Below are 15226 nucleotides of genomic sequence, written 5' to 3' on the forward strand. Positions count from 1 at the left end.
TGGCTGGTTGGCTGGTTGGTTGGCTGGTTTCTGGTTGGCTGGTTGGCTGGTTGGCTGGTTGGCTGGCTGGTTGGCTGGTTGGCTGTTGGCTGGTTGCTGGTTGGCTGGTTGGCTGGCTGGTTGCTGGTTGGTTGGCTGGTTTCTGGTTGGCTGGTTGGCTGGTTGGCTGGCTGGTTGCTGGTTGGCTGGTTGGCTGGCTGGTTGGCTGGTTGGCTGGCTGGTTGCTGGTTGGCTGGTTGCTGGTTGGCTGGTTGGCTGGCTGGTTGCTGGTGGCTGGTTGCTGGTTGCTGGTTGGCTGGTTGCTGGTTGGCTGGTTGGCTGGCTGACATTTGTTGTAGTTTGTCAAGTAGCCGTGTGCAAAGAGATGGGAAGAAGAAATTAGATATCCTGATGGCAAAGATCAAACTGACCTGAAACGCAACACCCTGATTGGCAGGAAACGGTCTGATGATGCCGTTGCCCCTCTAGCCTATTTTCTCTTCTACCTAGTTTTAGGATGTTGGAAGGGAAGGAGAAGAGGAGTGAAAAAGGGTGGAAGAAAAGGAACCCACAAAATAGCCAAAAGCCTGGAGACATGCCAATGTCTCCTCTCTATCCAGGGGCAGACCTGTGTCCCCCGGAACAAATACTCCTCCCCACTCCCTTGTTCCCTTCCCCCTCTCCCTTGTCCTCTATCACTTCTTCATCTCTTATTACCTGCTCTTGTCCCTCTGGTGCAAATAAATCTCCTTTGTGCTGACAACTTGGTCTTGGGGTCCTCAGTCGATACCAATCCTTTCACCTATGTATTACTCTAGAGGACCGCTTTACTCACAGTCCTTTCTCTCTGATTTCAACTTTTTCTCAGAACCAGACTGGCTTTTCTGATGGTGCCTTACTGTCTCCAACATTTTGCCCAGGCAGTCCTCCCACCCTCTGTTCTGCCTCATTATGTCCTGGAGTGGCTTATACTGCCATGGACGTCCTGCGTTCTTGATGGGTGTTGTCTTGCGTGTCTGCCTTCCTTGTTCGTAGGTTCCAGCCATATTGTCCTTTCTGTCTGCCATGTACTCTGCAATACCCACCCTGCAGCTCAGGCACCTACAGTTCGCTCCCTAGACTGGGGCTTTGCAATCCAGCATGACTTTGGATCGGAGAGTTGTTACTAGGGTCTGGCCTGTGTGTCAGTGGATGTTGAGTTTCGTTCTTGTCTGTATCCACTGCATGCCAGCACTCTCTCCCCTGCAGCCATGACAACCTAAGACACACCCATGCATTGCCCAGTGTCCCTTGAGGGCAGAGTTGCCCATCTGAGAAATTGACTTAGATTCTCCCTCAGCTAGTTTGAATTTAAGATTTGCTTTTTCACAGAGGTGAGCATCCTATTTAAAGTTTCCCAGATATACCTTTGCCATCTTTTAATTTGGCCTTTTTTTTTTTGGCCTTTTATTGATTTGTTTGCTTTGCTGCCACAAAACATAGCTCTCACTTCAAAGAAAATGGAAGTGTGTGGCACAGACTTTTAGTGCCAGCATTCAGGAGGCAGAGACAGGTGGAGCTCTGGAAGCTTGAAGCCAGCCTAGTTTACAAAAAAAGTTCCAGGATATCCAGAGCTATGGAGAGAGTCTGTGTCTCAAACAACAACTACAGCATGAAGGTATGTAAGGATTTTTCCTGTGTAACAGAGCTCTGGCTCTGCTGGACTTGATTTGTAGAACAGGCTGGCCCTGAACTCACAGAGATTTGCCTGCCTCTACCTTCTGAGTGCTGGGATTAAAGGCATACGCCACTGTGCCATGGTGTGATGACATTCTTACTTAGCTTTTGGGTGGGTGAAAACTAATGATGTGTTAACACATCTCAAAAGCTCACACCTGATGGTTCCAAGCATGTTAAGTCAGACACAGGGCTAGACAGCAAATGGTTATAAAGGGAATGAAAGATAGCCCGGGATAATTTGGCGGTGGACCTGTAGCATCCTCACTCTCCATAATCATAAAATCAGCCATCCAACCTTATAGACTCCTTCATGTCACTTCAGCTTTGGGAGTGGGGACATCAGTTCACAGTCTCGTTTCACTAAAATGTCAGTGCCGAGGAATGGAAAGATGGCTTCATGGTTAAGAGCATCAGAGGGCCCAGGACAGAGCCCTTCCAGTGTCTCCAACAGTGTAAGGCACAGAGTGGAAGCTCAGGTTCCTGTTGAATGACTGAATATGTCCTCCTCCACGCGCAATGCTGAGTTTCACCCCTTCCCTTTCTCCTGAGTGCTGATTCTGCTGAAGTCATCCAGCAGTGGTGGCTCCTGCCCTGCTTGTGGATATGTCCCACACTACATCCTATTTGTTCACCTGGAATTTATACCCCTTTGAAAGCAGGAGGCCTGGCATCCTTTGTTTAGTCATGTATGCAGTTCACAGATAGAGTTGCAGTGATGGGGGTCCAGGCTGGGTGCTGGGATCCCACAGGATTTTGTTTATCGCATGGGAATAAGATGGTGTCTGTGCCCAAAAGCTTTCATCCTGGCTGGGGAGGCAAAACCAGTAGGCAGTATCCTAAGAGGGCTGACCCAGAGCTGTGGAAGCACAGGAAATGCTTCCTGCCTATGGCACCCCATCTGCACAGTGAGCCTCAGACTCCAGCCTGAACTTAGAACAGCATGAGGAAGAGGAGGCTTGCATGCAGGAAGTTGGCAGAAGGAAAACTCTAAACTATAGGAGTAACAATGCAGGGCCTGCTGAGGAGAGGACATTCTTCAGGAACATTGAGCAGGAATGCTGTGAGCACAGACCAAGCTGAGCAATAGAAATAAGAGTGGAAATTGAGATCTTCATCACAGGACACTTCATAAACCAGGATGTGTGGAATCTTCCTTTTTAACATACCTCCATGTTACTCTTTCAGTCATAAATTAAGTTGTCTTAAAAAATAAGAAGCAAATGATAGAAAAACATAAGAGGATGTCTTTTCTCTTTGTGTGTGTGAGTGTGTGTGTGTGAATGTGTGTGTGAGAGTGTGTGTGTGAGTGTGTGTGTGAATGTGTGTGTATGTGAGTGTGTGTGAGTGTGTGTGATGTGTGTAGGGTGTGTGTGTGTGAGTGTGTGTATGTGTGAGTGTGTGTGATGTGTGTAGGGTGTGTGTGAGTGTGTGTATGTGTGAGTGTGTGTATGTGTGAGTGTGCGTGAGTGTGTGTGTATATGTATGTGTGAGTGTGTATGTGTGAGTGTGAGTGTGTGTATGTATATGAGTGTGTGTGTGAGTGTGAGTGTGAGTGTGTGTATGTGTATGTGTGAGTGTATGTGATGTGTGTAGGGTGTGTATGTAAGTGTGTGTATGTGAGAGTGTGTGTGTATGTGTGTGTGTATGTATGTGAGTCTGTGTGTATGTATGTGAGTGTGTGTGTGAGTGTGAGTGTGTGTGTGTGTGTACACATCTGGGCATGACCTGCACATGTGGAAGTTAGTGAACAGCTTTTGGGAATGGGTTCTAGGTTTCCAGTGTGGGTGTCCAGGATCAAGGTTAGGCTGCCAGGCTTGCACAGCAAGTGCTTTGCCCTGAGCCATCTTGCTGGCCCTTAGTACACTGTTAATTAGGGCACTGTGTCTAGTTCTGTAGAGCTACAAAGAGCAGGTATGGCTATGGATTGAGTTGGAGGAGATACTTATAAAGTGCGATGTATGACGTGCATGTAGGGCATCTGTGTTTATATGACAGCATTAAATCTGGGGCCTTCATAGTAAGTGAATGGGTTCTCTTCAGAGCATGAACTTGGTTGTTCCATTGGCAAAGGGGAAACCCTTTGTCTCGTTTTATGATTGGAACTCATATTTTCCAGGTCTTGGAAGTCTTTACGTGACAAAGATGCGACTAGCCATTCTAGACCTCCCAAAGTAAGTCACAGTTTAAAAGTTGCTTCCTCTACGTTTTCTCTTCGTTTGTGGGGATATTTTGCCTTTGATATTATTGCTTCTTAAAAATTTTTATTTTCCTCTGTATGGTTGTTTTGTCTGCGTGTGTGTGTGTATACCATGCGTGTATACCATGTGTGTACCTAGTGCCCTCCAAGGCCAGAAGAGGGTCTTGGATCCCCTGGAGCTGGAGTTATAAATGGTTGTGAGCTAGGAACCAGACCTGGGTCTTCTCCTCACATGACAGATGTGGTGTAAATGGGGAGGCCTGAAAGAGCTGTCTAGTATTGGGTTTTCTAGCTCTAAAACCTGTGATCCATGGTCAGACAGAGATTTATATACATATATGATAATGTCATAATGAAATTCATTATTTTATATAACTAAAAAAATAGTAAAAAGTTAGGTTTTACAGTCAAAAGCAGCATAGAGTAATCTTCGCCTTCACCATAGGGGAAGTATTCTGATACTTTCTATCCTGTTTTCTCCCTTCATTTCTTTTTCTTCCTTCTTGGTTTGTTTGTTTGTTTTGGTTTTTTTTGTTGTTGTTGTTTTTTAGTTTGTTTTTTTTTTTTTTTTGAGACAGGGTCTCACTATGTATCCCTGGCTGGCTTGGAACTTACTATGTAGATCAGGCTGCCCTAGAACCCACAGAGATCTGTCTCTCTGCCTTCCCAAGTCAGTTCTGACCAACAGGAAACTTTTTTTCTTGATAACTTTGAAAAAAGTCTTAAATGAAATATGGGCTAGATGATCTACAGGATTTCCTTGAACCCTAGTGCTGTGTGATCAGTCTGAAGGGTGGGAGAAATTAACACTCTAACTCCTCTGGGTATCTTTAATTATAGATAAGGTGAAACTACAGGAAGAGACCTTGGTTACTAGTACCCAGTGTATCTCTGCTTCCAGACTTCAGTCCACAACCCCTGTAGGGGAGCTAAGGTTTTGCAGTAGACTGGTAGAAGGGGTAGCACCCTGTCCTCATGGGAGATGCATTCTACACTAATGTCATGGAGAAGCCAGGAAGGTTATTGTTAAAAGTTCTTCCCTTTGAGAATTACGTGTGTTGGTATCTGATACAGGAGAGTGGGATACTCTGAAGATCATTTTGGGGATTAGAAATGTCTCTTTTTTTTTCCTATTCAATTTTTAAAAATCTACGTATTTTATTTTACATGTACGAGTGTTTTGCCTGCTTGTATGTGTGCTGTGTCTTTGCCCGATGCCTGTAGAGGTCAGAAGAGGGTGTCAGATTCCCTGTAACTGGAGTTATGAATGGTTATGTATTACCATGTAACTGCTAGGAACCAAACCCAGATTCTCTGCAAGAGCAACAAGTGCTCGTAACCACTGAGCCGTCTCTCCAGCCCCACAAATCTTTTTTTTTTTTTTAAATCATTTTCTGAATCACCAGTTTGTTTTGGTGAACATAACAAGGCAGTGTTTGGCCCGGAGCTTAGTTTCAGCAGGAGGTGGGGCCTCAGATCGCCTGTTTCATTGCTCATCTGTTTCTAGCTTTCAGTATTGAATCTGAATGAAGCAAAACTTCCTTTCTCTGGAGATGACAGAAACATGGTTGTGACCTGGGTTCCAGAAGAAATGGCGAAGAAAACGATGTGAGTATCTTGTCTAGAACTTAGAGGCCTCAGTGCCCATGCTCCTTAAATTCCCTGAGTTTTCTGTGTACTCCCTCCCCTTGGTGATCTCCCTTTTAGCTATCTCATTGTGAGCAGCAGCTGGCCAAACACAGGGCATGATCGAGGCTCACTGCGCTGCAGTCCTGTTGTGGTGTCCTGTGAGAGACATGCTGTGGGAATTCTCTACTTCAGAATCTATATGGAAGTCAATAGCGCAGGGACAGGGTGGTCCAGGTTACCTACTACATTTGTTTGCTTTATATCTATGTGCATGCATGCGTGTCATAGCACAGGTGTAGTGGTCAGAAGACAATTTGTTCAAGTTGGTTCTCCTTCTACCCTGTGGGATGGAGTCCAGAGATCAAATTCAGGTGGTTGGGCATGGCTTTCCACTTTCTTTTTTTTTTTTACATTTATTTACTAAGGGGCAGGGGTATGCCAAGGAACCTGCAAGGAAGTCAGAGGATGACCTATAAAAGGAAGTCAGAGGAGAACTTGCAGCAGTTGGCACTCACCTTTCTTTTCACCATGTGGGTTCCAGGGACCAAACTCAGCATCAGACTTGGTGACAGACACCTTTACCTGCTAAGCTCTCTTGCTGTCCTTCCTCCCAAAGCTAAATTTGTTTATAAGGTTTAAGAAATAAGTGTTGGACCCATACTTACCACTTAGCAAGCAAGAACACTTCCCACCAATCCCACTGACCTGCGTTTGACCCCTGGAACACACGAGGTAGACTGAGAGAAGTGACTGAGACAGTTGTTCTCTGATCCCCACATTGCACGGTGGCACGTGTGGCCTCAAGTCCCCTCAATAAATACATGTAAGAAAAAAAAGACTTTCACTTAGAAACAAACACTTTTTTTAAAAATTTTGTTTTGTTTCCCATCAAAAACTGAGGAAAAGAGCCTAGTACAGTATATAAAGTTCTGATCTCTACCCTGAGACCTAGGGCATCGATACAGAATGAACAGTGTATCAGACTTGTGTGTAAGCAGAGGGGAGGCCCAGAGGCTTGCTAGTATTGACTACTATAGGAAAGGTGTTGACTTTTCTTTAACAATCACTGACGTTCCAATTCTCATTAAGTGACTAAATTAAAACCGTAATAACCAAACAGACTCCTCATTTTTAGCAACCTTGAGATTTTTTTTTTTTTTTCGGAGCTGGGGACTGAACCCAGGGCCTTGCGCTTCCTAGGCAAGTGCTCTATCACTGAGCTAAATCCCCAACCCTCTCAACCTTGAGATTTTTTTCCATTTTCTGTTTGTACCCAAATAGCCCCTCCTTACACATGCATTTCTGTGTGTTCATTACGTTGTCACCAACATGAGCCATAGAAGTTTGTTTGTTTTTCATGTAAAAGAAGGTGGGCCAGGGCTAGACTGGTGGATATATGAGAGAAGAAAACTTGTAGCTGCCTGCCATCTCCAGGCTTCCCACTCACAGATATCCTTAGTGTCTCTGTTTAAAATACCTGGGAATGAGTTCTGGTTTTTCTTGTTTCCAGACAAGAAAAGGCTGGTGTTCCCAGCAGGTCTGTGAAGAAGAGGAGAAAGAAATGGGGAGAGGTGAGTGCCGCGCTTCATCCCTTCTGAAGTGATTCTGTAGGGTTGACGGTTTTCCCATCCCTAACTCACCCTCTTATGAGAATGGACAAAGTCCTTTACCCAAGGGTAAAAGAAACCTTGTCTTTAAGAACAGCCACTGACGTCCTCAGAACCCTTCCCTACCTACTCTCTGTGGGAAGGGAAGGGAAGGGATGCTCTGAAGAGAGGACAGGAAACACTGACCATCCAGGGAAGACTTCTGTCTGCTGAAAGCTAATCCCCATATGATGGGGCAGTATTCCAATGGACCAGGGGTTAGTAAATCTTGGTTCCCAACCCAAACCTGCCTTTCTGGTAAAAGTGACTTGTGTCTTGCAAGTAGTGTCTGCTCCATTCCTGCTATATCCAATTCCCACTTCAGTGTTTGGTGTGGCATCTGATTACATGGTTATGGTTGGCTTGCTCGGTGGATAAATGAGCGGTCTCTCCGCAAATTGATCTTGGCTTGATGTCGATGGAATAGGATGTCAGATGCCCAGCAAGAGAGAAGGTGGGTGTTCTGCATGTAAGACAGGAAGTAGTAAAAATTGAAGGAGGCCTGTGTGTTATTTGTTGTTGTGGCTGTCGACAAAATTCCTGAGAGAGAAACTTCACAGGAAAAGAGATTTCTGTCAGCTCACATGGCTGCTTGGCCTCGAGTGCCTGGCACAGTGTTGGGATGGTAGGAGCTTGTGGCAGAGGATGCTCAGGTCTTGATAGATTGGCTGCAGAGAAGGCAGCTCAGAAAGCAGCTAGGGAGAGCTGTGGTCACCAGGACCATGTGTCCTGATGCCTACTGCTGCCAGCCAGGCTCCACTCCCCCGACTGCTTCCCAGTTATAATCATATTCTGGCTCCATTAAAGGACAGTCCACTCCTACATCAGGGGCCTCGGAGCCCTTACAGGCACATCCAGAGGGTGCTTCACTGATCTCTTTAATGTTTTTATTTATTGTGGCTGTTATTGTCATTGGCATCAGCATTGTGTGTGTGTGTGTGTGTGTGTGTGTGTGTGTGTGTGTGTGAACACATGTGTGCCATGGTATGGTTATAGACATCCAACTCTTGGGAGTCGATTCTCTTCTTCTATCATGGGCTCCAGTTTGTGCAGTGGGGCTTTTCACCACTGAGTCTTGCTGCCCACTGCCCTCAGTGTTTTTAGTTCGATCAAATTGACCCTGTCTGGAATCAAGGAGCTTCATTTGTCAGGGGTTGGGGGGAGATATTGGCGGGAAGAGACAGGCCAGGTGAGGATGATTCCGAGAGTCCTTTGCATTGTTTCTGTTCCAGACAAGCAAGCCGTCTCTGTATTACCGTGGAAGGCGGTACTTGAGGAGCCCAGCAGTGCTTGTACCTCCTCCCTCCCCAGTACACTTCTTGGAGCAATTACATTCTGAAGCCATACCACTATGGGCTCAAGTCGACATGCTTCCGCAGGATCTATTGAAGGAATGGTGAGCATTGTAGAGCCATGTGGAGAGAGCCGGAACCCTGCTTTTCATTGAAACTGAGTAAAGGCAAAACCGTGTGCTCTGAGGAGAACAGGGAGCCAGCTCCGACCCTGTTTGTCTGTGTCTACTGGCAGGCAGGGTGACAGTCACCACTGCCACTGTCATCCAGTGCTGACTTACTGGGCTTGGGCAGCGCTTACCATGTGTGCTTTCACTTGAAAATCTTCTGTTTTGTTTTATTTTAGTTATGTTTTTCCATCTGGGAGGCAGAATGGTGTGTGTGGTTTGGAGTGTGACACCTTCGAATTGTATAGTGAAGCTTAGCTGGCCTGGATATCTGTAACTTACTTAGCTCATTTCTGCTCAGCTCCCTTGTTTGCACACTGAAGAGGGTGACGACATCTGCCCTTGGGTGCCAGAAGGAGTTAGTGGCACAAAGCACAGGAGCCCGGTATACAGCAGGCCTTTAAGAGACTCATCTATGGTCATGCCAGTCATGTGGGAAATGAGTTACTGGGGAGCCCACACAAGCCTTTCTAGAGCCAAGGCAGAAATGTCTTCAGATGTCAGCCCTTTTCGCCTTTCTCTTTGGCCCCACTCTCCGGGAAGAGAGGCTGCTGACTGGGTGTCTTTGTCCCCTTTAGCATCTTGTCACATGAGAAATCCACAGCTTGCCCTGAGGTGAAAATGGAGCTGTCTAAGATGAAAAAGTCTCTTCCCCTGGAAAAGAGCCGGCCTGACAGTGCCGTCTCATCTAAGATGTATCTGACTATCCAGCGCCTCACCCTGCAAGTAAGAGCGACATACCTCGGAGGAGGCCTGCGGCAAGATCAAGCCCATCTGTCTTTAAGGCAGAATTGGTTTTCCGTTTACACTTTGTTCTGTCCTGCTTCTCTGGACCCAAGAGGGCTGGATTGCATGGAAATGGAAGTCAGTACAGGGAGATGGGCTAGGGGAGGGATGCCTCTGGTTCTTCTGGACTCTGTTTCTAACGTCTATTCCTGTGTCCGTGGACATTGGTACAATCCTGCTGCCAAACGTGTTTATAGACTAGGTAGATATGTGTGTTTGGGGCAAAGAAAGACCCACAGAATGGCCTTTTGTCAATGACCCCCCACCCCTGGCAGAGACCATCACTGCGGTATCCTGATTGCCTGAAGAAGCTGCGCCACAACCTGAAGCGAGGTGAGGGCCCTGCTGGGCATGGATCCTCAGGTACCATCTTCCCTTCATCACTGCACAGTTCTCTAGTGTCATGTAGTCCCTGTTTAGTTCTGTTTCCTGCCACAGTCACACAGAAGTGTGTGAAGAACTCAGGAGACTCCAGTTTCAGAGCAGCTGCTTGCTTGGTCCTGGCCAGGGAGTGAGAGTCACTGTAGTGGGGCCAGTCACTGTAGGTAGCCATGCAGAAGGTGTGGGCTGTCGGGGGAGGGGGAGGGAAACTAAGCCAACTTCTCTGGTTACCAGATTCCTGGAAGCAGCAGGAGGAGAAAACCTCTACTAAGAAACAGGTAGAGCCATGAGGGAAGCCTGTGGGGTGGGGTTGTGGCGTGGGCTGGGAAGGGATACCTAAGAGGAGGCTTCTCCCTGGCTGCTGGCTGTGAATATGACATTGTGCAGACAGTCATCTAGAGTTCTTTCTTTCTGAAAAAGTTTTCTTTACTTCCCAAAGTCCTAATTCAGTTCCTTCTCATGTTGGTTTCAGGAGGCTAAAAAGAAAGCCAAGCGAGATGTTGAGGAACAGTATGGTATGTATATGTTGACATTTATAACCCTCCCTTTGCTTAGTCAAGTAGAGTCCTGGAATGTGGCAAATACAATGTCCCAAATAGGGTGGTACTCTAGGGTCAGCTAGAATTCCAACAGTGGGATGCGAAGTGCCAATAATAAGAAGATTGAACTAGCTTTGTGTTACTAAGTCACATAAGTCCATCAGTGCCAAGCACCAGCCTTGGCTTGGAGAGGGGTTCTGAGGAAGGGGGTGTTTGAGATCTGCAAAAGAAATGGCTCGAAGTCAAATTATGGGTACAAGCTGACAGCCTCTGTTCTGCTCAAGACAGCTTTCTCTGGAAATCTCCAGATAGCTCATCCAAATAGCTCAGTTCTCACAGACCAAAGCCTAGTCTTTTATTTATATATCAATTCAACCCTTCACCCCAGGTTCCATTTTGATTATCTCACTAATCAGAAATTCTTGACCTTAGTTCTTTGACTCCTAGGAGAAGACAGCAAGCACATTTTTCTTAACATTGCAAATGAATTCAGAGATCTGCCTGCCTTTGTAAGCATAGACAAAGCTAACTGGGTGGGATCCATCTGTGAGATCACTGTTCCCACCATACATGGGCCTTAAATTAGCTCTGCCCCAGGCTGACCTTGAACTCTGGAATCTGCCCACTTTTGTAAGCACAAACAATAAACTTAGCTGGGTGGGATCTTACCCTGCGATCACAACTCCCTAAATCTTTTCCTCTCCTTTCTTAATATATTTCTGGCAAATTGGCTCCTAATGGAGGTCCAGAAGCTCCTCATATAATTCATATTGTATCCTTATATTTTGCATAGTTGAGAAATCTGATTATATATTTTTTAAACTCATGTTTTTGGAGTTCTTTCCCACAGCCTTAAGGACTTTCCTGAAAGTCACAGTATTTACCATTTTTGTTTAGGACATAGACACACCCTAACTTCCTGGACTTGTGCTGTCTCTGATCATCATGGAGTCATTAACCTTGGCAGGAGAATATTCCCTGATAACCATGTCAAGGAGAATATTTTCTGATAACCTTGGCAGGGAGAATATTTCCTGAAGGAGGTGTGTGTGTGTGTGTGTGTGTGTGTGTGTGTGTGTGTGCGCGCGCGTGCACGTTTTTTACAAACAAGCCTCACACCCAGCAACTTTCAACACTCATGATGGCCCATGCCCCTGCTGGTTCTGTTCCAGGGGAAGAAACCATGTCGAGCGATTCCTTCCATGACCATTCCTTCCATGACCCTTCCTTCCATGACCATGTAGGACTCAGAATATCACGACGTGAAATTGAACGAAAGCTGTTGAAAGGGGAGGTGGGAATGGAGAAAACATCCCTAGAGAGACGTGTGAGTATACACCAAGGTCTCTGCTGGGGCCCAGTTTCACCCATCTCTTACTGTGTAGCAAACTACCCTGAAGTACAAGCATAGATGATCTGTTTAGTTTTTTTCTTGAGCCAGGATCTTGTTATGTAGCCCAGGCTAGCCTAGAACTTGCTAAGTAGCCTAGGATGACTAGGCTTCATGCCACCATGCCTAGTACATGATGTGTTGTTTCTTTTAATAAGTCTGTAAGTTGACTGGACAGTCATTCTTCTCCTACTTGAGGTCATTTAGTGCTACTGGGAGGGGTTATTAGCATCGTTGCCTGTTTTCTCTTCTATGATTTCTCTCTAAGTGATTTATTGATGCTTAATGACAAACTAGTCATTTTCTGTCTTTTAAAAACACATTTTATTTTATGTATAAGTACATTGCTAGAGATAGAGGGGGAGAGAGAGGAGAGAGAGAGAGACAGAGAAACAGAGAGACAGACAGAGACAGACAGGAAAGGAGAGAAAAAGACAAAGGGAATGTGTATTGTGGATGTGCAGTGCTGACAGGAACCACAAGACAGCATCAGATCACCCAGACTTTGAGTTGGAATTGTGGATAGATGTTTGCTTCCTGATGTGGTTGCTGGGAACTAAACTCCACAACAGCAACAATTTCTCTTAACTGCTGAGCCGTCCCCTCTAGCCTGATTTAGTTTTCTTTCTTTAACTTTTAGTCATTTTTTTCTAGTTGCTCCTTAAGTGATTGAGTTAGAGTTAAAACAATGTTACTTCTTACACCATTTATTGGTTGAAGAAGTCACCATTTCACTCAAATTCCTTGGCATAAAAATAGACCACATATGTCTCTCGATGAGAGCAGTGGCTGCTCTGGCATCCATCTCTGGAGGCAGGGTTCCCTTAGTTGACTTCTGGAAATGGGGAGAAGTGGAAATGGGGTAAAGTGGGCCCTGGCTTCATCTGGTTGGTCTGGAAAACAGAGCATGTGTGAGATGGGGCTGCTTTCTGTTCCAGGAAGTGAATCTTTATCCTGTCTTAGATGTTAATTTCTCCCCAAGATAAGTGTGTTTTAGAAAACTCTTTTAATTTGATAAACTCTAGATTCATATTTCCTCTGCTTACCCCAATAAATTTCAGGTTTCCGTAGAAGAGCCAATGGCATATGAGTTCGGCAGCTACTACACTGCCAGCTACTACACCAGTCCTGAGAGTAAGTGGAGCAGTCTTAGTAAGTGCCTGAGGGTGGGAGAACTGGCCCTGTGCTAGTTGGTGTGACTGCCTTTTCAGGGATGGGGTCTTGTTTGCAGGTGTGAGCTCAGCTCTTAACCTTTGGAGAGGTCCTAAAGAGACCCTAGTCTTCCCTGAAATGCCACTTGTTACATACAGTCATTTGGGAGAAATCTGCCACACAATTGATGGTTGGGTCTTCTTTTAGGTGCTCTACTATATGAAACAATTTACCAGGACCTTAATGACGGGGAGGAGACTGAGTTGGAAGTCGAGGCTTTCAGCAAAGACAATAACCCCAAGAGCCTTTCTGCAGTTATGGACAATATCAGCTGGAACCCCGAGCTCAAACTGCTGAGGATTCTTCAGGCCACCGAGGAGGAAAATGAGGAAGGCCATCTTTCTAGGGCACAGAGTGAGGCGTCTCTAGAAGCTTAGGCTCAAGCCATCACTTGGGGGCAGCCTTAGCCAGAAGAGTTCTTGGTATTCTGAGGACAACAACCTTGGACACGGGGAAGAAAAGAGAGAATATTGTTCTTTGGATCCTCCAGAAGGACCAGGCCCTAGACACCCTGTATTCTTCATTTATGTTTTACTTCCAAATTGAGTGGGGATAAAGGTCTAATTCCATGGAATAGAGGCAGCTTTTCCACGATTAAACACAACCCCTTCTAGCAAAGACTCTTTCTCTGTTTCCAGGAAGAGAGGAGGTAGCACTTGATTATGTCTGGGTTTTTTTTTTTTTTTGGGTCTACTTTATCTCTTGTCAGAAGTGTTTGCAGTGCTGGGAAGTTGGGTTCAGTTTATGGGAACTCCATAATATCCTTAAATGCTCCACAGTCCCTGGAGAAGGTTCCCTTTGACAACGGGGCCTGCACTGGTATAGAGTGATAATCACTGTGTAGTATTCCCACCAAAAAGTACATTATTTGAAGAAAAGTTTATCGTATCCACAAACAATTCAATATTATCTCTAAAAGAAAAGCACCAAAAATCTAAAAGTTATTTCATTCTACAGAATCAATACTGATTGCTTGATTTCAAATATGCAAGCATCTTTAAAGTTCCATGTGTCACTAAGTTGTTTTGTCCCTGAGGTAACACAACCCATGATAGTTATATTAGAATCCAAACAAGGCCCATAAGTTGCACTTGCTCAGTATGCTCTGTTCTCTTTTAATCTGTACATCTCACCCCCTCTTCTTCTTTTCCTAGAATTCATACCAACTCTGAAGACCTTAGCTTTCCAGTTTTTAAGAAATCTAGTCTGCAGGGAAATGCCAACGTCCACAAAGACCCAGAATCCCAGAGTCTCAGGAGCTTTCTAACTTGGTTTTAGGTGGATTTCCCCCCATCATGTTTTAGTTTTTAAACAAAACTTTTAGCAGGGTAGTGGCACATGTCTTTAATCCTAGCATTCAGGAGGCAGAGGCACATGGATCTCTGAGTCTGAGGTCAGCCTGGTCTACAGAATGAGTTCCAGGACAGCCAGAACTACACAGAGAAACCCTGTCTCAAAAAAACAAAAAACAAACAAACAAACAAAAAACCCCCCAAAAAACAAAAAACAAACAAAAAAACCCAACAACAACAATAAAAACAAAACAAAACAAACAAAAAAAAACCCAAAAAACAAAAAAAAACAAAAACAAAAAAACTAAACCAAACCAAAACCAAAAACCCCAGAAATCTTTTAACTGGTTAAAAATTCAAAGTTGCATAAAAAGTAAAGGGAATATAATATAATAAATTGTCAGCGTCTGTGCAGCCATGATACCGAGATCCAAGCTAAGGCCTGTGAGGTTTAAGAAAAAACACATACTCGAGTTATTTGTGTTATGTGAATGCCAAAGCTTTTACTGTGGTTCACTGAATATATACCCCAAGTTCACTGAGTGGAGAAATCCAGGAAGCATAGTGGAAAAACAGACTTATGCGCTCAGGAACAAAGAAAGAGGAACAAAAACCAGAAACCGATTTAACAGCTTTATTGCCCAGGTGTACCACCCTGGGCAAACAGAAAGGTCAGAGCATTCCTTTGTTAGGAACAAAAGACTTCCATGTGCATCAGCAAGGCTCAGCAGGGATCAAACACTGATGGGGCCCAGGAGGGTCTGACAAGTCCCCCTTTTATATTTTTTTATTAAGTAGCGCCTATCTTAGGACACTTTGGAGTGCCAACCACTTGTCCATCTCTGGGAATCTCTGCCAGTTTCAGAGCCCCTGTCTCAGGTGGGTATTGGTGTCGGCGCCTGTGCGGCCAGTGTGTGAATATCGGGCGTAGGTCTGCAGGATTGAAAGAAAACACGTACACGGGTCACCCGTTTTCAGCGAGTGCCACTAACGCTTT

At 45.2% G+C, this 15226-nt stretch overlaps 1 protein-coding gene across 9 annotated transcripts in view; it reads left to right on the plus strand.

The window, feature by feature from the left end:
* C5h9orf43 (similar to human chromosome 9 open reading frame 43) overlaps positions 1 to 13555 on the plus strand; it is a 25072-nt gene extending 11517 nt beyond the window's left edge. For 6 of the 9 annotated variants that reach the window (XM_087550522.1, XM_087550518.1, XM_087550520.1 and 3 more), the window contains 11 exon segments: positions 3815 to 3869; positions 5403 to 5503; positions 7035 to 7095; positions 8403 to 8566; positions 9208 to 9355; positions 9691 to 9748; positions 10031 to 10074; positions 10269 to 10311; positions 11508 to 11662; positions 12787 to 12859; positions 13085 to 13555. In XM_087550522.1, the coding sequence (XP_087406648.1) occupies positions 3815 to 3869; positions 5403 to 5503; positions 7035 to 7095; positions 8403 to 8566; positions 9208 to 9355; positions 9691 to 9748; positions 10031 to 10074; positions 10269 to 10311; positions 11508 to 11662; positions 12787 to 12859; positions 13085 to 13314 (1132 nt within the window). In that variant the 3' untranslated portion in view covers positions 13315 to 13555. 9 annotated transcript variants of the gene reach the window in all.
* Positions 13556 to 15226: the final 1671 nt, after the last annotated feature.

This window comes from Rattus norvegicus, chromosome 5 (genome assembly GCF_021556685.1).
Source record: "Rattus norvegicus strain SHRSP/BbbUtx chromosome 5, alternate assembly SHRSP_T2T, whole genome shotgun sequence".
Taxonomy (NCBI): Eukaryota; Metazoa; Chordata; class Mammalia; order Rodentia; family Muridae; genus Rattus; species Rattus norvegicus.